The following is a 27,309-nucleotide window of genomic DNA, read 5'->3' as shown; positions in this document are numbered from 1 at the left end:
CTCTGCAGAGGACAGTCTCGGTCCATCTAAACGATTAAAACCATACTAAACAGCAGACATGAAAGTAGCCATGCTGAGGTCAACAGGGCTGCCTGCATCCTTGAAGGCAAATATATACTTCATGTTTTACCAGATGGTTGAAAGACTAAGATACAACATGTGGTTAAAGAAATTCCCAAGCTGCAGGCTGCACTAAGTACATACCAGGGAAGTATACATACAGTGCACTTGCAATGTAAATCTCCCACGGGAGGCAGAATATCGAGCTGTATGAATGCACAGTCTCGCCTGCTATGACTGTTCTTATCTTTTGTGGACTGAACTAGGATTAGCAGCATAAAACACGCTTTAACATTATCACTAATACCAGCAAAGCACGGCAGCTGCTTTGGGAGAAGTCTTTTTCTAATGGTTGCCAATGAACTTCGCACAGACCTTGCTGCACCAGGGCAGAAAGGTAATACAGCATTTTTCTCTGATTTTCAAAAGACATGTAGCAATAAAAATCTATTAAATGGAACAAAGAACTTCACAAATGCCAGGAATGGCACGGACCCTGCTCTGTGGAGCTCACATCCAAAAATGACAAGAAAACGATGTGTGAAGGAAATAACACAAGAAGCAAGTGGATGACAGGTAATGATGTCGAGTAATACCCTATCTGTTTCTGTACACATGCTCCAAACAGGTATTTGGCAAAGTCGGCTCCTAAATACAGATGCGTTCAGAAATACTCACAGCCCAGCCATAATCACAGGATTAGTTTTTGCCAGCATCATGGTGGTAAATAGTTCTTTAGGAGAAATCCACATACAAAGAGGGCAAGGGGCTTGCAAACAATCTCCGGAAGCACGTGCCAGGCACAGAGGATAAACAAAACATTTATCAGAAAAGCAAACAAAAAGGTAATCAAAACCAGAGTCCTTGGGATAACAGATGGCAGGATCGGGGACACAAAAAGATACATGGGTGGAAGCTGAGCAGGGGGTTGTTTCAATGCTTCTGACATTTCTTTAAATGTCAGTTCATAATTATGATGTCTCCACCACCACCTTGTAGGTATATAGCCACTTCTCGCTGAGGCCTTGCAGCTTGCAGAGAGCTGCACTTTAGCATTTTGAGCTATCCGTCATGTTCCCACCTTTTATTCTGGTGAGAATGAACAAGCAAACACCAAACTCCCACTGAACACCTACTACTTCAGTTTTAATTTCAAGGTTTCCTTGCTGTTCAGTTAAATCTCTGGGTGTATTATACAGATTTATATGGAGTGCTACACACTGAGAAGCACTGTGAGATAAGTGGGAGAAAGGGCAATATTTAAAGAAGTTCAGAGAACCCTGTGCATACAGCATACTCTATAAACACTCTGCTGGAGAAGGAAAAGTGAGGTATAATCTTTTGCGTAAGTTTACATGTGTAAAACCTATGTTAATAAAAATCAATCCTTGTTCACTATTTGAACACAAATCCCATTAATAATTCCATTAAGCTATCACTTCAGTTCATTATTTCACCCGTTTGCACTTCACTATATTCACTGTCAACATCTGCTTCTTTCCCTGAGAAAGAGGGCGAGCAAGGCCATGCAATCGTTCAGCGCTATACCCTCGGCTTGCTGGCGAGCAGTGCTGACAGAAAGGGCATTGCAGCTCTCTCCTACCTGGAGAACAGAATACATTGCCTTCCAGCACCACCAGTCTCCATCCCATGACTTAATATCTAACATCCACCCCTGAATTCAAATTACTTAATTATCAAAGCTACTCAGCGTGCTTTCTCAATATTTTACTTAGGAGATACTTTAAAGAGGAAAGGTGGGGAGAAAAAGAAGAAAAGGAGGACTGATACATGGAGAGTAATAGATAACAAGCAATGCACGTTTATATTTTGGAAGTAAAAGCTTGGTGGGGCAGGGGGGGAACAGACTTAGACAGAAAGAAAGACACACACCCCCCCCTCAAACACCACAACACTTTGACAACGTTAAACATTCAGGGAGGCAACAGATAACATAATCACAATGCACAGCGGGGTCCTCAGTGAAGAATGGGTACATGACTCTTAAAAGGTTATTACAGCAAATTTAAGCAAAGCAATTGCACAGAGACCAGAGAACAGCTAAACACAGGTTTTCAGGACTTCTGTTCTGATCAACAAGGCTCACTCCAACTGGCTCAATTTGATCTAACAATCAAAAAGTCAAATGATATGAAGAAAGATATTTCCTCCAGTAAATTGAAAAAGGTGGAGTGGGAGCTTATTTAGATGCGCTTCCTGCAACTCCGTTTCATTCATTCATTCTTTCTTTCTTTTTCTTTCTTTCTTTCTTTCTTCCTTTCTTCCTTTCTTTCTTTCTTTCTCTGGGCAGTCTAGCTCATGTAAAAGGGTTTCAGCAGTAGTATGCACATTTGCACATTGCTCCATCTATGTACTTTTATTCTGTCCAGGAACATTCACCTCCAAAGGAAAAGCAAACAGCCAGGGCACTAAACACAATGAAGCAGAAACACAAAGGGAAAAGGGCTGAGAAACAGAAGCTCATTTCCAACAGCACTGAACATCTACCTGGTGCTAATAGCATTACATTTGACTGAACCTGACTGGCAGAACACCCCGCTATTAACCCCTAAGCTGCTCTTCAAATTGACTCATAAACCGTTCCCCTAGATTTGGCAGATTTTATAGTTGATGGGATGAAGGAAGTGGGTCACTAGAGCTCTTCAAGACACAGCACCACAGGTGAGATGCCCCAAGCTTTGTTTCTATAGCCTCTTCTGAGGGGAAGTATCCCAAATACAACATATGCTCATGAATTTCTGTCTGGGTGCCATTATAAATGGACCGGTGGACATATCCTGTGATAAATACATCAGATAAAATAACTGGCACTGAAAAGTCTCCAAATTTGTCAGCACACACTGAAAATCAAGGCCAAATTCACCCCACATTAACCGTGCTACTTTAATTTTGTTTGCATAGGTTGTGGCATGCGCAGGAGGGTATGTGCGGTCTGTGAGAGCCACTTGTGGAAACACTAGTTTATAATTCATATGATGACTAAAATGCTGAAGGTAAAGCAAAACCTCAGGTCTCTCTTCTGGCAGTGCTAGAAGGATGTACCAACAAGCTGGTGTGGAGCTGTTCCCTCATGAAATCAGGCAACTTCTGTTAATAAAAGGCATTCATCATTTAACTCCAAAAACCCAAGATGCGTACAAATTGTACCTCAGGCAGCTGGAAATGGAAGCGTGCAGATGAAAACAGGGCAGGACAAAAGGATATAACCATAGTCTTGGAATTTCCCCAGTCCTGGCAACTATCACAGGTTTATTGGGCATTCATTGGAAGAAAGCAGTAGTATTTTCTACTCAATGCTGTGGCGACGAAGGAAGTGAATAGAAGTTTACTAAGTCAAAAAATAATTGTACAGGTAGCGAGAGGTGTTTCTACTTCACCACTTAATAGATAACATGATCTTTCATACCAGCTGCCAACATCCATCCAAAAACTAATACAATCTTTTATTTCCAGATCCAAAAGAAAAGATAAAAATTCCCTGGCAACAGGAACATCTGCAGAGCATATTCTTCATTCTGAATTCACCAGCGACTAGTGGCCTGTATGCAAAACCATGATAAAGATTTCTGAAAAACAGCTGAAACAACTCCCTAGAAGACATACTTCTAGACACCCTTAGACTATGTATTTCTATTTGTAATGGGAAAGTGAGTACATAGACTGTTTTAGTTGCTGCGACAGTTTACAACAGGGACAGACCACACTGTCTTTAGTGCACAGGTACACAGGCTGAAAGAATAGATGAAGTGGAGATTTGTTCGTGCTCCTTATTCTTGAGATACAATTCAGTCAAGTATGAAATGGTAGAGTCAAGTAAAACCAATTACACTTGACTCAAACACAAAGCCACCCCGGTAACTAGAAAACTAAACAGGGCCAGGACCTGTTATATGGCTTTCAGGCCAAATGACATGGCCTGGCCACATTCACAGGATTATATACTTTTTGCTCTCCAAAACAAGGTGGCTATATCCAAACTGCCGACTGGGAACTGCTGCTGGCCCTGGCTAATCCCCAAGCCATGCCTGGGAATTGTTTATGACAGCACTTGCTGGTCCAGGCTGAATGCAAGGCAGAGCCTGTGCTAACAGTTTAATGGTATAGATGGTCAAGTTCCAGCTCTTGGGCCCATGCCCTGGCACCGCTTAATCTACTAGCGTAGACCTAGCCAAAGGCAGTTGTACTGTGAGCAGAGCTGGCTGGAAAACAGACACACGAAAAAAGAAATGAGTATCTGACCAAATTCAAAACCTCTATGCGTTTTCATGATTCCCTTCCTTATTCTTACAGTTGTTTTTCTTGAGTTTTGTTTTCAAGACAGCCTCATTTCCGTATAAGTGTTCTATTTGCCAAAACCGTAGAAGGTCAAAATAGTTGTGGTAAGTGCTGAGTGTCTTTCATTTCTTTCCTATGACTCAGCGGTAGTTGCCAGCAAGCTATGGCACTTCCAGTATGGTCAGATGTGCTGTGGGAAGTGTCAGAAGAGTTTAAATCAAGTGTCTGATGGAAAATGGGGGAGAAGGACAAAGATGTCAGGAGTGAAGTAAAAAGGTAAAAAGGTAAATTAATAGAAGCTTGGATTGGTCCACAAACTTTGCAGCATTGCTCAAGTTTTGTTTAATGTTTAATCTCCTAGTTCAAAAAGTTGGATGCAAAAAGGCATGCTGCTCAACAACTGCTGCAACTGCCTCACCTCTCTCTGGTTTGAACCACCTTCTTTGATCCATATCACCAGAATGACCCATTTGCTGCAAAGCAAATCTGCTTCCTTGCCAATGGGTCACAAGGCTAAGTAAGGAAGATTGGCTTTGCAGACCTATTGCCGAGGTCAAGGTAACTTCCATAACCACCTTTGCACGGCAGTTGCCACCTCCCTGTTCTCTGAAGGAAACATTTTAAGAGCCTAGATCGACTCTTCTCAAAGGCTCCTCTCCACAGTTGTTTGCAGGCTTTCACTACCAGAGGATAATCCAAATGGTTTCCTTGGAAGGGGCTCTTAAAAGCCACCAAGTACCTCCCCTGCTTAGAGCTGGCTAACACTACACTGGATTGCTTGGTGCCTTGTCCACTCTGGTTCTGGATAACTTCAGGGTATGCAACAACATCTCTGGGCATCTGTGCCAGTGCCTGGCTACTCTCAGTGTAGAGCAATTTTTTCTTCCTTTCTAACCAGGACTTCATTTGTGGACTTTTGTGTGCATAGCCCTTTGTCTTTCTGTTGTTCACCCCTGAGAAGACTGTCCGTGTCTTCTCCATCATTGCCCGCTAGAAAGCTGAAGAGAGCAATCACATCCCCCTCAGCCCTCTCCAGGCTGAGCAAACCCAGTCCTCAGCCTCTCCTCCACCATGGGCTTTGCTGCACTATTGTATAACTACCCAGCACAACCTGAGGTGCAATATGGCCCCACAGGTAACAGAGAAGGAACAAAAACTGAAGTGGTCAGCTTGGGTCCCTCTGGATGGACGTATAGGTGTCTTGCTCTACTCTTTTACTTCTGGTTATTTTTAAAGTGTCCTTTCTCACTCCACCCTGTTCATTGCATCAGAGTGTGCTCCAGTCTTTACAGAGCACTGACACTGAACTTCTGCTGCCCTGTCCCTTTACAAAGCAACCAGTGATGGAAACAATGACAACTTACAGGAAAAGTCAGGAATTACCTACATAACATGAAAATGGAAATAAAGATGGATCTACTGAAAGACTTGAAACAGCTGTACAATCCATAGCTTAGATGACATCTAGCAAAACTGAAATAGCATTAGCCTGCACTGCTCCAGAGCTAAATGTTACTGTAAAGCAGTTCTTACTTCTAAGCAGGCTGAAAAAACAAGGTGAATGGCACTTTTGTATGTGGCAAACAGAGTATCTGTGATCCATATCTTCAAAAACGGTATACATGTGCATATCTTAATCAAAGCAACAGATCTGAGATAATTACGCATGTGCATGATGACCTTAAAAGTCATCAATTCTACACATCAGACAATCTGGTCACAGGAAAACTGCGAGAAGAATTACTGTGAGCAGAGGACAAAATGTTTATAAAATAGAGTTTAAAACTTCATAAGCAAGAAGGCAACCAATACACTCAAATTTTCTTCTATAATCCAGCTTGAAGAACCTTGCAAAGATAAATGCTAGACCTTTAAAAGCAGGGATGATACAGATAATTAACAGAGGCTTAGAAAGATAATACTGTCTCAAATCCATGTGGGGTATAACTATTGCTCAGCTTTTGAGGAAAAGGAAGATAAATTATTTAGTCTTACTCCATCCCAGCATGAGGCAGAAATTCTAAAGGAAACAAGCTGTTCAAAACCAAAACTGCAACGACTATGTCAAGATAGGAGCTAGGCTCAGAAGACCTAAAATAAATCCAAAGTTCTAGTATTTACTAGCCAATGAGGATTCTGGGTATTGTTTAAAAGCAAACTGACAGCATCCTTGCCTTGTGAAGTATGTTGAAGTGGTGATTCAATTCTAGGATGATGTCAGGATTGTATCATACAAGGCTTTTGGTCAGAAGGGTCCTCTGCAGATCACATGGTCTGCTCCTGTTCAAAACAAGGCGAACTCTGATGTTAGATCAGTCCAGCTGAGCTTGAATTGTTTCCAGTGGAGATTCTGCAGCTGTTCTGAGCCTTTGCTCTAGTTTAGGACACTGTGTTTAGGGGTTTTTTATTCTTTTCCTTGTATGTAATCAGAATTTCTCTTGCTACCATTTGTGCTCATTGATGCTCCTTTCACAGGGCACTTCTGAGAAGGATCTGTCTCTCTTCTATACACTGTCCCAATTACGCAGGCGTAAAGAGGAATCGAACTCCCTCTGAGCCTTCCCTTCCCCACGCTCAACAGATGCAGCTCTCAGCTTCTCCTTGTATATCTTGTGCTCCAGTCCCCACATTGCCTTGGTGGCTCTCCACTGCAGTTGCTCTGGCAGGTCAGTGCCTGTCCTATGCCTAGGAGCCCAAAACTGGACATGCAGTCACAGAAGTGATAGACGAGCAAAGTGCTCAAAGTACTTAGGTGGCCCTGCTTGAGCAGGGGATTTGGACCAGATGACCTCCAGAGGTCTCTTCCAACCTCAACCATTCTGTGATCCTCCCTGTTCCCATACACTTCTTTTGTTCATTTGACCTTGCTCAGGATTTCCACGTTCAGGCAGGATGGCCTCCAGCCATGCCCGCCTGGCTGTGGTACACTGGCTGAGCAATTCCTGTGACATCAGGAGGTTGTCACCGATGAAGTACTGGATCCCCCCGCAGAGTTTTGCACAACACAGCTCCTCTTACAAAGACTGGCACCTCTGAAAAAGAATATGGATTTGCAGGGGAACATGTAGTCAAATTATGCCCAGCATCGCTCTTTGGGAGTGTTCCACTTGCTGGCTGACAAATGCACCTTGATGCATTATTTCAGTGCTGTTGAAGGCATGGACTTTGTAGAACACTGTATGTTCCTTTGGGATAAAAGGATAACTTTAATTATATATAATATTGTAATATAAACAGTATATAATCTTAAACATTCAAATTACACAGCCAAAAAAGCTTCTCTTTCCTGACATGTTTGTGTAACAACTTAGGAGTAGTAAATATTATTCACATACTTCTCAGTGCTTTGTTTCAGGATTACCATAAAAGACCTGGGATCATAAAGAGTAAGAAATAGTGCTGTGATATGAAGAATTTATTACTAGTTATTATTCATTATTTATACAGTGGGTGCATATTGCTTTATACACAAACACCACTTTACAGACAGCATATGTTTCTCTGCAGAACTTCTCAAGCTTTGTTTTCCAAAGTGAACCAGTTTGGTGACGCTAAATCGTAGTGGGTAACAATGACATACATTTCAACTTGACATGAGCAGAGAACAGCCAAAAACAGAGGAGGCAGACTGACTTCTGGGTGAATTCAGACAGTCAGTTCCTCCAAACCAAAGTAAAATGTGCATTTTGTTTGCTGAAAAGTGCCCGTTTCATCCAAAAAGACAGTGTTACAGTTAACCAACTCTTGGGATATTTAGTACTGCTTCCAATTCCAAGAGAAAAGCCAACAAAATAACTCGGGTACCTGCAAGTTTATCCTTATTTTTACATGCTACTTGGAAAAGTAATGGCTGATTATAAATCTTTGTCAGAGCTGCTTCTAGAGAGTGAAACTGACACAGGAAAAAGTGTGAGGAATTCCTTACGTGCTCTCCCCTACAGTATGCTTGCAGGCATTAATGACAAGCCTGAGTTTTGCCCACTCACAAGATAGTGAGTCACTGTATTTCCATTTATGCAGAAGATGCCTGCACCGTGCGTTCATTGTTCAAATGGGATGGAGCACGGTTCAGCGTTGCTGATGTAACGTGACTCCTGGCATGACTTCTGTGGCACTGACTGAGCAACGCTCCGCCGAAACAGCACAGGCTGCCTTTGCTTCATGCCATCAAGTCACAATATCCTTGCGCTCCTCTTAAAGGTCTGGGTACTTTTTCAAGAGGATTTTCAGAATTGTAGACAGGGCAGTGGTGCTGCTTTAATGTCAATTTGGAGTGTCAGCTCTGGCTGATCAGAGCTTCCCAGTATGCACAAAGCATATCAGCTTGCGGCCAGCGTCTGCAGGTGCAGCATTCTGCAGTATAAGGACCAGAGCGCAGAGCGTAACGCACTGTTTATCGCTCCCAGGGCCAAATTTATTTTTATGTCTGTCAGCTTCATAGACAACTGCTCTATCAAGCAGGAACTCAAGACTCATAGAAACCACAGGGAGAGGTGATGCTTGCCTGACTTCTATTTCTTTTTATTCATGTGGTTAATTTAGATTCTATAGGTACATTAGTGATAAAAGGAAGACTAGGGAAAGTGTGGGGCCTCTCTGGAAGGAAACGGGAGACCTGGTTACCCGAGATATGGAGAAGGCTGAGGTACTCAATGTTTTTTTTGCCTCAGTCTTCGCCAGCAAGTGCTCCAGCCCCACTGCCCACGTTGCCTTCGAAGGCAGGGACGGGGAGAATGAAGAACCACCCACTGTAGTAGAAGATCAGGTTCAAGACCATCTAAGGAACCTGAAGGTACACAAGTCCATGGGACATGGTGAGATGCATCTGCAGGTCCTGAGAAAACTGGCAGATGAAGTTGCTAACCCACTAGCCATTGCATTTGAGAAGTCGTGGCAGTCTGGTGAAGTTACCACTGACTGGAAAAGGGGAAACATAGCCCCCATTTTTAAAAAAGGAATTAAAGGAAGACCCAGGAAACTACAGGCCAGTCAGTGTCACCTCTGTGCCTGGCAAGATCATGGAGCAGATCCTCCTGGAAACTATGCTAAGGCACATGGAAAATAAGGAGGCGATTGGTGACAGCCAGCATGGCTTCACTAAGGGCAAACCGTGCCTGACAAATCTGGTGGCCTTCTACGACAGGGTTACAGCATTGGTGGTTGGGGAAAAGCGACTGACATCATCTACCTGGACTTCTGCAAAGCACCTGACACTGTTCTGCGTGACATCCTCATCTGTAAATCAGAGAGGCACGGATTGGATGGACGGACTACTGGGTAGAGAAGGAATTGGCTGGATGGTTGTACTCAAGGAGTTGTGGTCAATGACTCAATGTCCAAGTGGAGACCAGTGATGACTGGCGTTCCTCTGGGGTCAGTAATGGGACCGATGCCGTTTAACATCTGCGTAAGTGACATGGACAGTGGGATCAGGTGCACCCTCAGCAAGTTTGCTGATGACACCATCCCTGGGAAGGGATGCCACCCAGAAAGACCTTGACAGGCTTGAGAAGTGGGCCTGTGCAAACCTCAAAGTTCAACAAAGCCAAGTGCAAGGTCCTGCACACGGGTCACTGCAATCCCAAGCACAAATATAGGCTGGGTGGAGAATGGATTGAGAGCAGCCCTGAGGGGAAAGACTTGGGAGGTGTCGGTTGACGTAAAGCTCAACATGAGCTGGCAGTGCAGATTTACGGCCCAAAAAGCTATCCATATCCTGGGCTACATCAAAAGAAATGTGATGAGCAGGTCAAGGGAGGTGATTCTCCCCCTCTACTCTGCTCTTGTGAGACTCCACCAGGAGTATTGCATTCAGCTCTGGTCCCCCAACATAAGAAGGACATGGACCTGTTGGAATGAGTCCAGAGGAGGGCCATGAAGGTGATGAGAGGGCCAGAGCACCTCTGTTACGGGGACAAGCTGAGAGAGTTTGGGTGATTCATCCCGCAGAAGAGAGGGCTTTGGGGAGACCTTATACTGGTCTTCCAGTACCTGAATGGGATCTACAAGAAAGCTGCAGAGGGACTTTTTGCAAGGGTGTTTAGTGATAGGAGAAGGGGCAATGGCTTTTAACTCAAAGAGGGTAGATTTAGATCTAGTAAAGAAACAAGTTGCAAATGACTCACAGATTTAGTAAAGAAATTCTTTACTTTGAGAGTGGTGAGACACTGGAACAGGTTGCCTAGAGAAGCTGTGGATGCCCCATTCTTGGATGTTTTCAAGGCCAGGCTGGATGTGGCTTTGAGAAACATGATCTAGTGGAAGGTGTCCCTGCCCATGGCAGGGGGGCTGGAACTAGATGATCTTTAAGGTTCCTTCCAGCCCAAACCATTCTGTGGTTCTATGATTCTGTTTTGCAAGCAACTTCTGAATTGAAAACTACAAATCAATCAGCAATTTGAGAAAAACAGTACCATCTAGAAAAATGTTATCTGTTTAGAAAACAATTTATTTTCCTTCTGATATGCATTACATTTTTATTTTTTTTTTCAAAATGACCACTGTTTTTCTGTTACTTATAATAAAAATCATGGTATGGAGACATCCCACCGAACCGCTTCTGCAGTCTTCTACAATTTGTTTGCATCAGGCTACTCTGTACCCAAAATACACCTTAATTCACTCATCCCCTCCCTCAATCATTTTTCTGACATTGCTCTCTTTATGTAATGCCAAAACCAGAAATTACCTAGTTGAGACAGAATCAGCTTTCTTGAAAATAATTTCCCGGGTCTACCTGACAATGTTAAGCATTGACAGCAAATATAATAGCAAACCACCAAGTGCTTCCTTGTGAAATTCTTTCTGTAAGTTATGTTTGATGGCAATATGTTCCTAAATGACAGAAACAAACCTTAATATTTTACGCATCTACAACTCAGATAACATACCCTCCTAGAGAAGTACTGCTCCTTGGAAATAAACCCTCTAGTAATCACCACCAAATCATGGGCAGGTTTTTTTTAGCCTGACAGGAGGCTGGGACAAATTTTCTAATGAAACACCCATGCCTGCTGAACAGCAGAAGCATATATTCTGCTGCATTTTTAATGGGTAATCTGCAACTAATACACATGAAAATGAAGGAGCGATGAGAAAGAAATCAGAAAATAAAAAGAACTAATTTCAAAGACTCAAGCACTTAAATCCTGGCCAACACACTTTTTGTTTAGATTACTTTTACCACTGATATTTATCCCTTTTGGAAGTCAAGATACTTTTTGATCCAAGTGCCAAAACCTAGAAATATTCCTTTTTCTTTATCCAAAGCTGTCATGTCTGTGACCTTGTAAGTATTTGGCTATGTCAATTAGTGCTTCAGAAATGCTGCCTTTCATCTTCAAATGAAACTGGGCCTAGAAACTGGCCAGACCTCTTAGCTCTTTCAACAGATGATAAACACATTGTGAGTCAAAAAATCCAAGCAGGTTTTTAAGACTTTATAGATTAATTAACATGCCAGGGCTTTCAGACCATATACAGCCTAATAAAGTACCTGCAAAAGTGGACAAACTAAACCCACATTTTGTATGTTTCCATTTCTACAATGTTAAAAAGATGTAAAAATACATCTGAGAAAAAATATAAAATCAGATGGTAAGGTGAAGTGGCAGATCATAAGCACAATTTAAGCCCTCTCTAGGGCCACAGACCATTAAGAATAGCTTTCTACAGAGGAGCATGAAAAATGCCCAAGGTGTCTCTCCAGTTTGTTCGAAGTGAAGAATTTGTTCCTCTACTTCAAGCCCTTCAACATGTCAGTTTTGGAACCCACCACTGATCTCACTTTGCCCTCTTGTCCCTTGGTGATACAACTACCTCCCAGGAGTAACTTTTTCATAGTAGCTTAATACAACTACTTCAGCAGAAGTCATTGCTGAGTTCAATTCACAGAGATTTTCTGTTAATTTGTAATTAGGAAAAAAACCAAACCAAAAAGTCTCCAGAGTCAATGATCAAATCTCTCTCTGTCTCCTCCTCTCATTCCTGGTTCAAGCTCTCTCCATTCCTCAAAAGCAACTCTTAAAAATTATTTGAGGACACCAGGAGGTATATTGATAAAATAAAATAAAAAAATAAATATTTATTGTGGTACACTCTGCTGATTTCACCCTAGCTGGGCTGGTGTGATAGCATGTCATATCATATCAACCATACATTTTGGCCGTCCTTCCTTGCTTGCAGACCCCTCACAGAAGCACAGTCTGGAAGCTGCACTCCAGTTAAATGGTGTGTCACCCCAAAAGGTAAATTGTGCAAAGCTTATTGAACTTTCAAACCTAGAGAACCAGGAGAATGTGATTTGCATGCCAGGGAAAACCTGTCCTTGTCTTCTGTTACAAACCATTGACTGCTATGTACTCTGAGAATTGCTCTGATTTCCTATACATCCATTTAATAGACTGTCATAATTAGAGCTTCATATGCACCTGAAGTCTCTGCATAGGTGCGAATGGGCTTGCATCTCATTTGCCAATGAACCTGGACATTACTGTATTTTAAAAATTTACCCATAGGTAAAAATATGCTCCTGGAAAAAAAAAAAACCAGTTGCACTATTTGACATCCAGCAACTGAAGCCTCCCTTACCACCACAATAATTTGCCAGAAGGATCAGGAGGATCTTTAACACAGCTTTTGCTATTAATGCTGGGACATTATGGGCTAGACTGCTACATCATGTCCAGATCAAAGAATTAACAGTGTAGTATCTGAAATGGTGACAAAAATACGACAACTACCAATACCAACCCTCAGGGAGGTGGAAAAGTAGCTTTGCACAGAGAAACTGGAAGAGCAAATCCTATATACTTCATCATTGCATATTTTGACTTTTTTTCTAGCAACTGTTGTATTCCAATATTTATAATCTCTCTCTTTATGCAAGCGTCTTATGTTTTATAATAAAAAGAGTACATAAATTTCAGTTACCATTGCAGAGCAAATTGTTGTATGTAATTAGTCATGTACAACATAAGGCGTAACTTGAAAAACAATTCATGTTTATTTTTCCTCTGCTTAATCAATATTTTAAATATTTGTGGAAGCCATACACCAGCTTAGCAAATCATCACCTCTGAAGTGAGAGAAAGAGAACAGACAACACAAATTCTGCAACATACAGCAAATCATCTGCATATGGCAGACTGCTGTTGAGGGAACTGCATTTTTTTGGACCATAAAGGGAAGAAGCATATAACATTTTACTTCTGTGACGTTCCACTTTATTCTAACTGTGCATTCCTCAGCCATACTGACTTGTTTTTCCTTCAACACAAAAATCTTCTTCCCTCCCCACTCATTTTTTTAATGCTATTTAGATGTAGTGATGCATGGCAGCAAAGATAGTGGGGGCAATTTTTACCCCTGCAATACTTGTCTTGACTTTCCAGAGAGGTTAACAAACTCTTTACCATCTCTGCCTTATCTCCCACATCATAATTGTGGCTAACCACAGTGGGATAAAAACGACAGTAGGCAAAACCACACAAGTCTTAAATGCTACGGGAGTACTGTAAGTACAGCAGACCAGGATCACATCTCAGCTATGCTATTTAAAGACTTAAAACTATACAGTTATCCCTCAGCTCAACTAGAGAAAATCTTATCAAAACTGAAGACTGGCATTTTTATAAAATTTGTCATAGGTTTAACCTTGAGAATAACAAATCATTAAGTGCGTGGGGGCTTTAGAATCAATTTATGTTCCAAGCAAAGGGTTTTTAAAATTAAGGTTGAAAAAAAAATCAGATCTTGCCTGGTGTTGCACAGATTCTGTTGATGTATCAATCTTTTCAGGCATTTAAAAATAATATAGAGATGATAAAAGTAAATGTTCTATAACCAAAAAATCTCTTGGTAATAAAATTTCAAATTACAGCCCATGACAACACTTCTAAATTGAAGCTGTGATACAGGAGCTTTGATGGAGAAAATTGTACAAGTAACTCGCAAAGTAATTCAGAAAAGCAACAAAGAATGAAGGTGCTGCTGAGATGAACAGAAAACATGGCTGGAATGATGTGCAGAATCCTTAAATGAATTTTACACTGTTTTGTTGCCAATATCTTAAGCAGTGCTGCAGTCTTATATGGATGTCTTTGATAGCATCCTTCTCACTGAAGGAAAAAAAAACAAACCAAACCCCACCGCACACAGACGAACCCAAACCTGAGCTCAATCATCATACATGACTGGGCTCTGAGTGTGACAAATTGATCTGAACGCAGCAGTTTAATGGCAGGAATTGCCCTCTCCTATGGACTACTTCAGGTATTCAAGGGGTTGAGGAAGTATCTCCAGCGAAGGATTCATCCCTTCAAACTGTACTGACTCTGGGTGCTGGTCTGTGGCCCAAAGCTTTGGGTACAGCACCAGAACAGAAAAGCCAAAGTGAGTAAAAGAGCTGGAACTTCCCTCACAGTGGCACAAAACGAGCAGAAAACCAATAATCCCTACCTGTGAGTGCCTCAGTTTCCCTCTTGGATGCTGGGAGTGCGACATTAAACTATTTCTTACAGGAGGCTGAGGTTTAAATAGTTTTTCTGATGTCTTCTGGCAGCCTCTGATGAAATGGGTTGCAGCAGCGCAAAGTATCATCGCGGGTTTGTTCAGCCAAGAATAAAGCTTAGGAAAATACAGCTTTTTTTGTTTAAATAACTCAGACCAAACATCCGTAACCACTTAAATGTGGCAGATCCACTAAGTGTGATTTGTACTAAAGCATCTGTGGTAAGAAGGTTACAGGTACGCTTTGAGAATAAATTTCAAAGGTCTGCAAAGTATAATTAGTTCTAAAGTCCTCCTACACATTAATAATTAGCAATAAAATCCTTCTAAAGTCCTCCACAGGAAGACGTAAAACCTCTTCCAGAAGCATAAAAACACAGACCAAAACCACCCCCCTTACAGTTGCTGTTACATACCTTAAAGCTTTCCCTCTGAAGATGGTTTCACCTCTCCAACACTTGATCTGATCAATTTTTTCTCTCCCTTCCAATGCTTTTTGTGTTCATGCCACATAACTGGGGGTGAAGTCTTTAATCTTACATACATTTACATAATCATTTAAAGACCAGATGGTTCAGCCAGACTAGACAATCTAGTGGTCCTTAAAACTATCTAAAAATTCTTTGACCCGTTCCATCACCAACGCAGCAAGTTTCACCGTCCAGTTACATGTCAGAGAGAAATGAAGTTTCTTCCTCTGTTTTGAATTTCTCACCTTAGGATTCAGTTAACAGGGAGCTGAAGGACGGGAATATGAGCAGTTTCTGCCAATACAAGTATCCAGAAGACAGATCTTGTCAAACAGACTTCACTGCAGCCTTTGACAAGATTATGATTCTGTTTGATCACATGTAATGGAGGACGATGACACATATATGCATTTTTAATAACTACTGACTTAGCATTTTGGCAAAACTCTGGAGCAATTATTACCTGGGCAGACATGTGAACAGAAGGGGGTAGTTTTATCACCATGCAAGAGAATGGTGAGTCTGATGCTGAAAGGATGCATATGGTTTTGGTACTTACAGAATCAAAGCCAAATGAAGAACAAATGGGATGCAAAAGAGACGCAGTCATTTGGAAGCTACTAAGACCAGTACACAGCAGTAAACTAGAGGACCCAAGGACCAAAGGTTTGAAGACAGACTAAACGGTTTATAAAAAAAGATGAAACAAACTTTTAACTGGGAGGATAATTAATTAGTAGGAACACAAAATGAAGGGAGATGGACAGTTGGCCTCTATACTCTGAGACCTTCAAACTAGCTCGGAAGATACACTAAAGTCAAAACTGGTAACTGGATGACAGAGAATCCTTTCTGTCATCAGCGTGGAGGAACACTGCTGGCTACACCCATATCTTTGGACAAAGAGACAAAGAGAACCAGGTTCTCAATCTTCTTGCTCTGTAACACCATGATACTTTATTTATTCACCATATCATGTCTTGTGTGGGGCACCTCCTCGGCACTGAGTTTAATGACATCTGCCATAACATTGGGGAAAGTTCAGACTGCAGAAGGGCAGCTAAGCAATCAAATATCCTGCTCCCAACCACAAAACACAACTAAGAAATTCAGCTTAAGATGATACCTGCCCCCAACAAGCTGGTAACCCATAAACATGCTCACAAAAAGACTGCAGAGGGTAATCTGTGAACTCTCAGCTCAAGGCAACTTGGCACATTCCCGTTTAAATAAACCAAGCGACCGCGTTATTCTTCTGACTTGTGATTTCCTCATTACACAGATTTAATTTTTTATGCCTAACCATTAGCTGGATTCTACAAGGGAAAGCCACTGGCTGGTTACATTGCTAACCACAAGTGTAAATCTGCTGCGTGTAAAGGAGAAAGACAGAGTCAGGCAGGGTGAACATGAGTATGTATGAGCACCTGATGGTTTTTTCCTGACACTGCTTCACATCATTAGTTGGAAGCTTGCTAGGTAACATATCCTTACATCTCTGTTCATCTTACCTACCTCACTTCTTTTTCAAAGTTTTTGTCTCTAATGCATGCAATTTTGAATTTTTTAGAGCTGTTTAGCTGATTCTTGGCAGAGTCTGGGGCAAAGACTGTATGCATTTTTACACATTTATTTTATGGGAGATTACACAGCTGATTAACAGTTCTCTGAACAAAAAGCGTCCCATGTTACCTCCATTCTTGTCTATTTATTGCTTTTGATCTATTCATGCCAAAACATTCTTACTAATGAAAGTCATCAGAAAATTGTCTAATAAGGTAATTTAGAAGACAGTTCACATTGAGCATATGATCAAAAAGGCATTTAACTTGCTGTTCCTGCCTCCTCTCCCTCAATAAACACATGGTTTACTGGCACTGCTACGCTTCAAAATGGTTCTGAACATCTGGGAGAAGGGCTGAGCAGCTCCAGACAATTGTTGGACTCTAAGTAGACCCACGAACAAAGGTCATGATAAATGAAATGACTGCTTTGGCTCCAAAATTGCCTCAATTATCTCCAGACAAAGCATGATTGAAATGCATCTATCGTGGATAGCATCTGGAGAACCCTAAATATGTTTTGATCAGAATCCGATTGGCTTCTTTCAAATGAAATAATTTGAAGATGTCATGGAAAATTTTTAAAAACAATCACACTGTAAACTTTGGCCTAATGTTTCCTTCTGCAGCACTGACCTTGTTTTTCTACAGTGTGAAAAAAAAATCAATATAATAATGGTACTGCAGTAAAATTTCAGCTTGCTCTTGGCTTACTTTAAATAACTTTATTGTCTCCTTTCCCTCTGTCTGCGTCTGCTGTATTTGGCACTTGCAGTTATTAAAATGAAACCAAGTTGAAAGAAAATGTTAAATATCATAAAAAGAAAACCAGCAGTGCTTCTGGCTCACTTTGCTAACGCTGTGGTCACCTTTGCAATTTGCCAGGGTTTTCTACTCCCCAGCTGTTCTACCTGAATTTGCATGCAGAAAGAAACCCCAGCTTTCTACTGGAATAACAACTTGTATGTTGCAGATTTAAGAGCTAAGTGTTTTTTTTAAAAAAAGGAACAGTCACCTTCTTCCCTCCGATTACATATTAGAACAAAAAAGCCCAATGGTTTACTAGGATTTCAATTCTTTGCCGCTTAACATTTGCTTACTCCTTAGTGTGCATTTCTGCACAAATGAGAGGGCCTGGTTATAGGAGTCCCACTGTTACACTCCAACCTGCCCTAGGAATGAGGTTTTGAGAACCTTATAGGAAAGCACCAAATAAAGAGAAGAAAAAAACCACCATTCAGCCAAAATTATGCCCTTTAGTCACTTCCCACTCCCTCTGGATGAAAACCACATCCACTTGTTGTCAACCACAGCTCTGCCTTGGTCAACAGACAAGAAGAGTATTCCCAAAAGCAGAGGTGGGAACCACACGTTCCAGGGAAAGTAACAGAAAGCCCAAATGTAGGCAACGATGAAAGGAAAAGAAGCATTTTCTCTGCCTGGGCCTCTCAGCAGCATGGGCACCCTCAGTCTCGGAGTACAAAAGACCTACTCTAGTGTATGCACAACACACAAAAGAATAAAAAAGACGCAGAATGCCCACAGAAAATATTTTTCTCTCCCCTTGGTTATATCACGAACACAGATTTTGCAAAGGGGCAGATGAAGGTCAATCTCTAACATCCTTTCAACACATCAACCCCAGGGAAAAAAAGCTAAATTCTTACTTTGGTAGTTGAAGCTGGAGACGAGTTGGCCACCAGGCTTGTGATCACATCGCTGTTGACGGTGGTGCAAGTGGCGGTGGCGGGGGTGGGGAGCCGGGAGGGGACGATGGGCAGGGGCAGCAGCCCAGGGCGGTTGTTGCTGTTGGTGCTCACGACGCTACTGCAGTTGGTGCTGCTGACGTGGTTGCCGTTGGAGCTCCAATCCCGGCGATCCCACCCAGCCCGGTAATCTCTTTCAAACCGGCTGTGGTGCCGTGACATCTCGATGGAGGGCAGCTTCTTCTCAAAGGGAACTCGAGAGCTTGCCTGAAAGATTAAAACCAAAGAGGTGTTAGGAATAAGGACACGGTACAGCGATCACACACTACAATCACAAGGGCGAGTCCCTGCCATGCCTCCTCTGCTTCAGGAGAGCACTGTTTCTCCTCTTTTCCCAGCTAAACGACAGGAGGAGGAGAGCGGTGTAGCCACATATATTAATTTAGAACACAAATTTGTACAAGCATGTGGTGGAGAGACCAGCCCCTCAGACCTGAGGAAACACCATCTGCCCAAACTCTCCAGCAAAGTGACAAGCAACAGCAATCACGAAAAGCTGACTTAGAAGGAAATCACCATTCAATCTTCTGACAGCAGAAAAATGTTTCCAACAACTCTGTCTTGCAGTTTTCTCAGCAGCCAGATCATTGCTGTAGCTCTTTTGCGTACCTGATGTGTGACCAAGTATTAATCCTAAAGATCAGAGGGAGAAATATCTATCTGCTAAATCTACCTATTGCTTCTATGTTTTCAAAGACAAATAGTGCTTGACGTAGCCCCCATCCCCTCCTTCTTGCTTGATATTCTCCCTGGAAGCTCCTACAGGAATGCTTCACCCTGTGATGCTGAGCTTTCCACAGTGTGGCTGCTCTCCAGGGCAGGCCAACATGTTCTCTTTCCTCCCGTGCCTCTGGCTAGACTTAAAACACTTAATATACCTAAGATGATCAAATGACCAAGTTGCTTTGTGTGATCATCCCGTCCTTATCATTACTTACCTCCTCAGTCTTTGTTATCCATAGATTTTATCTGCCAGGAGCAAGACATCTGAACACAACACTGAGAGTTCAGACTTCCAACATCTAATCCTAGTTCTGATAATTACATGTTATGTAGCCTAGAGCAGTTACTTAAATCTTCCTGCCAAGGTCTCCTAACCTGCAGAATGGTGGCAATAATGCTATTTTCCCAGCAGAGTTGAGAGTAAGTGAAAGTTTACAGCATTTGGAATTGAAGAACAGTATAAATAAATGCTAAATATATTTATTCCCATAAATAAATAATGGGTATCTAAGTCACTGCAGCATCTGATCTATTTTATTTGCATCACACGATCCAGTAAGTTCTTTGTAATAATAACATCAGGTCAGTTGAAGAAATTTTGTTTCACAAATTCTTAGATATAAAAATGGACTGTAAAACCAACTGCTTGTATGGCTGAGGAGGGAGCTGAAACCAAACTCACCCAGAAACCTAAAGATAAGAAACTACTTAAGAGAGATATAACTTAGAAGTGTTATAAACCAGTACGCCTATCAAAAATGTTAAGTTATTCACGTGTTAGAAATAAACAATAACAAAAAAAGGCAAATTAAACCAACTATTATGACTAAATAATTAAAGGTTCACCTGGTTCAACAGAGAGCTACTAGCCTGAGACAAAATAAACTGTTCTTATTTAGAAATTCAATAATATGTGTATTAAAACCCCCACAAAATATCCTCCCACAATCATTATCTTCAACAACAGGATGAAGCAAATCTCCCAAGAAGCTGCATTTGCGATGGTTCTGTTACCCCTGTGCAGGAGCGAGCACCTCCAGCGACAGCACATATTGTTGTAGAAGTTGACCACAAAATTAACATTCCACTTAATCCAACAGAGCCAGCTATTTTTACTCTGGTATGATTTGATGCAAGATTTGATTGATGATTTGAGGGTTGATGATTCACTGATATTTACTTAGATTCCTCTTTCATGTATTTTTGTGGCCATCTGATACTTCAATTCCAAAAGTTTGTTTCATATTTTCCAGGAGACCATGTTGAAACAACAGCTACACACTGAACACAGCAAAAATCAGAGATGTGAGTGCTGTGAAAGATGCTGTAGTGAAAAAGAAACTTTTGTTTTAGCAGAGGTGCAGAAAGCAGGTTTTTCCTCTAGTGGCAACCGTCTGGGAAAACAATCAGTACCTAAAGATAGTGTCTTTAAAGGTTAGAAATTCCACAGGTATAAACTCCCTTCCCTTTGTTTTATAAACCTTTTGCAAAGCCAAGCATAAAGGGAGACTGTTAACTGCATGCAAGCTGCACTTTCAAAATATCCTTTATTATTCCTTGTGTTTGGAAAAGCATCTTTTTAAATCTCCACAGTTTCCCCCACTGTATGAAGCTATCTTTTTTGACTGTTTGGATGGTGGCTGTCAATTGAATGCCCTTCTCCTTCCAAGCTCCATTAGCTGTATTAGTGTACTTCTTGACAAGGCAACTAGAGAGAACCAAATCACATATCCCCCACCCACCCACACACTTGAGTATATCTGACATTTAATTCAGCGGAGAGCAGAGGCACACATGCACGTAAGTCAATAGCTAGCAGTTTTTGCCACACAATCCAAGACACCATGCCCCCAGCAATTCTACTATCAGATGAGACTGACAGGCAATTACGTCAATAACAAGTAGGAAAAAAGCCTGTGACTAAGCCATGCATTAAGAAGTTTACTTAAAACCCACCACCCTCTTCACGAGCAAATTCACTTTTTTGTCCAGCTACTGTATTTCATGGTATTTCCAATAAAAAATAGAAGTTGGGGCTGAACGTCATGGGTTTTTTTTCTATGCATTGCATTAAATATACACTGCTTGTTTCAACATGTCATTTTTGGCTGGGTACAAAGATATCTGACAGCAACAAGATGTCAGAAAAACCAGCGGGGATAACTATCTAATAAATGAATATGCAACCACTAGTGCTTGCTATTAATTGCTTAAAATTAGAAACAATAGAAAATGTTCTCATAAATAGCTGCTGGGTGAGGTAAGAAATGGTTTGTGAACAGGCTAGCTATTTTTTAAATATATTTTTGGATCCAGAGTTTATACTTTGTCTAGACTATTTTTGTCAAGGATCATAATCATCACAATAATGCTTTAAACATATTTTGTACTCATACGAGAAACTTCTCCAAGAAAGTGTGTCCTGAGCCAAGCATAATCATCACGTTCCTCTGCACAGAACCTGACACAGGGCAGCATAAACCATCTTGAGGAACAGCAGTGACGGAGGCCAGTGGAAGCCACACACGAACAGCAATGAGGGCAGCAGGCACCGTAATCAAAGATGTATGAGCATTTTCATCCTAACCCAGTTCGTTACCAGTTCCAAAATACTCAAATTTAGGCTAAAATTTTTCAGACATGGATTCTTTGGGATTTATTCCTTTTTTTTTTTTTTTTTTTTAAGAATGAACAAAAAAACCCAACAGACAACCCTGTCTGTTTGGGAAACAGGGAGAAGGAGAAAGATTATACCTAGTGCTTAAAAATACCAGTATCAATAGCTACAATTAATTCTTATGTCTTCCAAATTTAAGGGAAGTTTTCCTTGACATTCGTACGCACACATTTTTCTCTTAAATAGCTTTAGGTCCCTCTAAACAGCACTAAGAAGAGAAAGATTTTTATCTTGTTTTCCAGACTTGGGTAACTCCCAGTGCTGGCTGCGTGGAAGTCACCGCCCCAGCTAAGCCTTGGCTAATTACCCATCTATCAACCTCAGTTTGGGGGCCAAGTTTTCAGCCAGCACGAAACTCCCCACTGCCATGTCTAGAAGTCAATTCTTGAGCAGATAAGCTTAAAGCTCTCTCAGAAACACCTACCCCACATCAGAGCCATAAACCCACCATATAGACATCGCTGGCAATAGAGAGAAGGTACGATTCACATATCTCAGAACAGAAGTTCATGAGGAGGCATACTGCATGCTGTTACTGCTAAAAAACACTCTCTGTACAGTTAATTCAGCTGATATACCATCCTGTGAAGATGGTAAAGTCAATGAGACAGGCCTTCCCTCACTCTCTACTCAAGATGTAATCACCGGAGTAGCCGTGTGCCTTTAATCTCAGCTAGAAAGGAAATGTGTGTTCTTGTTTGTCACATAGAATCAAAGGATTTCATTGTGCAGCCAAAAGGAACAAAAACTCAGAGGGGAAAAAAACCCCTACCCTACTAAACATACTAAACAGAGAGAAGAGAGAGAAACCTGTAGTTATTACTGGGTGAACTGATAAATTCAAAGCAAAAAGAAGATCAAATTGGTATTAAGGGAGAGCTGTGGGAAAGGCTGTAAGCTAAAGAAGAGAGACTGAGCAACCAGAGGAAAATAAAAATCCCATGACAAATCTGAAGGCAGATTTAGTGATATGGCAAAGCAAACAAAACACCTATCTCGGTCCCCAAAGACCACACCACTGTGGACGTGTTGCAAAACTCATGCCAAAACACAGCCAGCCCTCTTGGTTTCAGAGAGGGGTTATGCAAAGTACTCTGGAGCCAGGCATGAGGATTACATGTGCACTCAAGGCCTTCCTCCGCATTTTAGTTTCACAGTAAGACGGGATTGAGAGGGTAGAAAAGAGAAGAGCGACAGACTAACGAAACAATACTGAATGTCCTTCTGAGGAATGAGAGAGGCATCTCCCCCAGCCCTCCAAGGCCAAAATATGCAATACAGCAGGTGAGAAAGACCATAAAAAGAAGTGACTTTAAATCTATCAGTCTTGAGGGAAAGGAAAATGTGCGAACACCCCTGCTAGAGAAAGTAACTTTTCCTATGACCAGGAGTTTTACAAATGTCTCATATAAACAGCTTGCTCAACAATAAAATTTTCTGCAAAACATGAGCGTCTTTGGGACTAAAATGTAGGGCACCTACACAGATGACTACCTCCAGCCTCCAAATTTACCCTCAAAACTCTGGCCATTTGGTAATCCTCCTACTTTCTTCCTTTAAAACCACCTTCCTCCTGGTACTCATTTTTCACCGCATCTCTTATGCAAGCTCCGAGCTAATTTCTTCCTTGTTTCCACAGCTTCCACATACATACACGGAGGCAAGAAAAAGACCAGAGGCATTTGAGATAGCAGTGTGCTAACTACAGGCCTCTTACCAGGTTCAAACAGATCTTTGCGGCAGATTTATTAAACTTAAGTGATTAACATTTCATTTTATGCTCGATACATTTAAACACAGCCCTTCTTCCCCCAAGCCCAAAACACTCACTGTACTGCAGAAAAAATGTTTCCTATTCATGTCCCTCTAAATGACAGTCTGGTTCGAGCCTTAGAGCAGCATTTTCCTTGCTCTCCACGCTTCCCTAGTCAAGGTCTCCTTAAAACGCCTGTCCTCACAGATATAAATATAAGGAAAAAAATGGGCTTTCAGCCAGTCTGAAGTCATAGAATCAGATTTCTTAGACTGTTAGTCAACTTCATTAAGTGACTTCAAAAATAAAGGTCAGCCTTTTAATTTACATTTTTCCTGGGTAAGCATTTGTTTCTAAATTTACCTTTTAAATAATAACATTAGAGAAATATGATAGGCAGGAGAGGTTGGGAGACAGCACAATGGAAGTAGATACACGGTCATTAGGGAAATGGAAGAAAAGAAGGAAGAGTCTGAAACATTAAAATAAGCTAAATAGCCTTACGTATTTTCAGACTGGATGAACGGAAACAAAGATGAAATAGACTGTTAGAGAGCTTCAAAAGCAGCTAAGTGCATGTAAAGCCTAAGTATTTTATGAGATTCACACAAAAAAAGATGAGGAAGAAGAGAGAGATTTGCTGTAATCAGATCTAACATGAAGAACTGTAAGTGATAAAGAAGATGTCTAAGTACCTAAGCTCGAATGATTTCAGATAGATGCTGCAGGGGAAGTGTTACTGATGCAGTTTTATCAGAGCGTACCAACACAACAGCCTCTTCTGAGGCACAGGGCTGAAGACATAATTTATGCATACGGCACCAAAATCACCCTGAAATATATCATCGTTACCATAAATTATGGATATAACTTAATAGTAAGGTCATACATGCACACATCTTACACACATGTACGTGTGTCTTTAAGAAAATCTTGCAAATAAAATAGGGTACCAGTAGATAGGGCAGCTTCAGGAGCTGCTCTTCACTTCAGAAGTGCGATAAACAAAATGTTTTATTCGAGCTCAACATTATTTATAACCTAAAAAGACTTTCTTAGACACATATGGAATCACTGTTCTAAGCCTACATGGATCTGACTAATCCATTTTCACAATTTTTACTTCTTTTTTTTTTTTTTTTTTTCCATTTGGGTGACTTCATTCAAAGACTTCTTTGTTAGACAAAGGCAGTAGGAATCCAATCAAGAGATTCTGTAAAGCTGAACTACAAGCAGCTGTGTAGAAAGATAAGACCCAGAAATATTTGAGGGGCAAGGAAACAACTTTATTATCAAGCAAGGTCTACTTTTGTAAACCCCTGATTTACTCTTGTAAACAGTTGTAAAGCTCTTGTAAAATCCAAGACAAGGCAGAGAGACTTGAGCTGCTTTGCTACAATCAGATTTAAAAAAAAAAAAAAAAAAAAAAAAAAAAAGACAAAACCCCAAATCCTAACCCTGTAAGTGATAAAGGAGCAGTAGATTTGAGAGATTATATAGGATTTAATTTTCCAAATATATGCAGCAGGAGGCAAAGCTTTGGGACATATTTAAAAAAAAAATCAGAGCAGCAACACAACAGTGTCTTCAGTGGACAGAGCTCACTATGCAAGAAGCACATATCGTCTTGCTTCGCTGTCTCAAAAAAAGAGAAGTGTGTACACTTATTATTTCTGAGTACTTAAGATGGATATGGAAATCTCTCTAGATGTGCAAAAAAAAAACCAACTACACTATATAACTGAAAAAGAACCAGCCACAACGAGAGTGAAACCATACTTAATGGTCTAGTTTCTTTCTCTCCAAATGTTGGGAGAATATGATCTTCCAAAGTAAGGGGTTACTAAAATATTGGTATGTGTATGTTTTATTACTAAGCTTCTTGGGAATTTATCTTCAATATGATAATTTCCAATATTTCATCATTTGCTTTCAAATGCTAATTTATTTACAATCCGAGTGGAGTAGATAACACATCCTGCAATTCACTGATCAGGAGCACTGGTAGGGTGAGAAAAATTCAGAGGTCCAGAGGTGTCTGTGGTCCCGCTGCTCACACTGTTGGGACAGAAGATGAAGACCAGTCCCCATCCTGAACCTTGCTGCATGCTAAATTTGGACACACACAAAGTTATGGGGTTTATGTCAGGCACAGGAGTTTCCTTCTGGGGAAGCCCCCCCATCACCCAAGTGTTTTGGGCTACTCTGAAAGGCCTTCATCCACAGCCACAAATGCACTTACTGTCAATTATAAATGCATAGAAAATATGTCAAAACATACGGGTTTGCAACACACATCTGGAGAAAATTCCTGACTCTGTTCGTCTGTCTTCGAGGTCTGTACCTCTCACTTGATCTTGTTCTCTCCCTTGGCTTGTTGCAGACCACCCCCCAAAAAAGCTGAGAGCCTAACTCTACCCTCACAACCCTCCATTCCCAAAAACCAACTCTAGCTGCCATTTCATGCAGATTCTTGGGCTTTCCAAGGTCCTTCTGCAGCATTGTGACTGGAGTTTTGCATAGCAATTTTCCAATTAAAGAATTAGAAATTTTAGAAAATTAAGATTTTCTTATCTACCAGAACTTTACACGAAGTCATAGTAACTTTCTGAGATGTCTCTACAGGGTCCTGGGTAGCTGGCACTGTCTGGAACCCAGCCTTGTTAAAAATAGGGAGAGAGAAAAACTTTATATCCCTCTATAATGCTCCTGGCTTGCAAAACACTGCCCAAAACACTGACTTCACTAATTAAATTATCTCATTAGCATGAAAAGCAAACAAACGAAAACCAAATGACAAAAGCTGCTATATTAAAGGCCAGGTTGTGGAGGGTTTGCGCAGAAAGACCCACACAGCAGAGCCAGTGGCCAGTACGCTGACTCCCAGCACGGGGGCTGGCTGACCATCAGCTGGTGGCCAGGCTCCAACGGTACCCGCTGAGCAGAGGTAGAGGGAAGACAGGGCCACAGCTAGATTTCTTCTGGAGACATGGGCCACCTTCTCAGTTGTCAGGACCTGACATACCTAATGTCTCCTAAGACTTCATAGTTAATAAAGCAGAAATGTAGAATAAGCTAGTGTCAGTGTTGCCAAATGTCACAAATTTAATCTCGCAAAATTTAATTAACAGGATCTTGGCTCTTTTGGGGCTAGTTTCTTGGCGGGGGGCGGGGGGGGAGAGGAAAAGGCGACTAGGTCTCCAAATTACATTTGGGCAAGGCAGGAAAAATTTCCTTTGATTTACTGCCATTCTCAATTTTCCATCCCTTGGGGAAGACTGGTCAATCAGTCAAAAGTATTAGAGAAGAAAGCTCTCTGCCAAGGAAAGGGTTAAATGCAGCAATATTTTACAGCATAATCTCTCTGGATCACCCGTATTGCTGCAAAACTGTATAACAAAGAAACTGTACTTTGAATTTCCCTCTTAGAGTATATTTTTGGGTCAACCCACCCCAGTCAATTGTTCACATTTAAAAAGCTTCAGCTGGCACC

At 41.2% G+C, this 27,309-nt stretch overlaps 1 protein-coding gene across 7 annotated transcripts in view; it reads right to left on the bottom strand.

Annotated features, from left to right (window-relative positions):
- Positions 1-27,309, bottom strand: part of KLHL29 (kelch like family member 29) — a 410,536-nt gene that overhangs the window by 234,484 nt on the left and 148,743 nt on the right. For 6 of the 7 annotated variants that reach the window (XR_013928324.1, XM_080388502.1, XM_080388499.1 and 3 more), the window contains one exon: positions 18,565-18,870. Coding sequence is in view for 5 of the 7 variants with exons in the window: in XM_080388499.1 (XP_080244625.1) it covers positions 18,565-18,870 (306 nt within the window). In the remaining 2 variants the exon portion in view is untranslated. Of the gene's footprint in view, positions 1-18,564; positions 18,871-27,309 lie in introns of those variants that run through there. The other variant, XM_080388504.1, reaches the window with a different exon arrangement.

This window comes from Falco punctatus, assembly GCF_963210335.1.
Source record: "Falco punctatus genome assembly, chromosome: 5".
Classification (NCBI taxonomy): domain Eukaryota; kingdom Metazoa; phylum Chordata; class Aves; order Falconiformes; family Falconidae; genus Falco; species Falco punctatus.
This window is presented reverse-complemented; position numbering and strand designations above follow the sequence as displayed.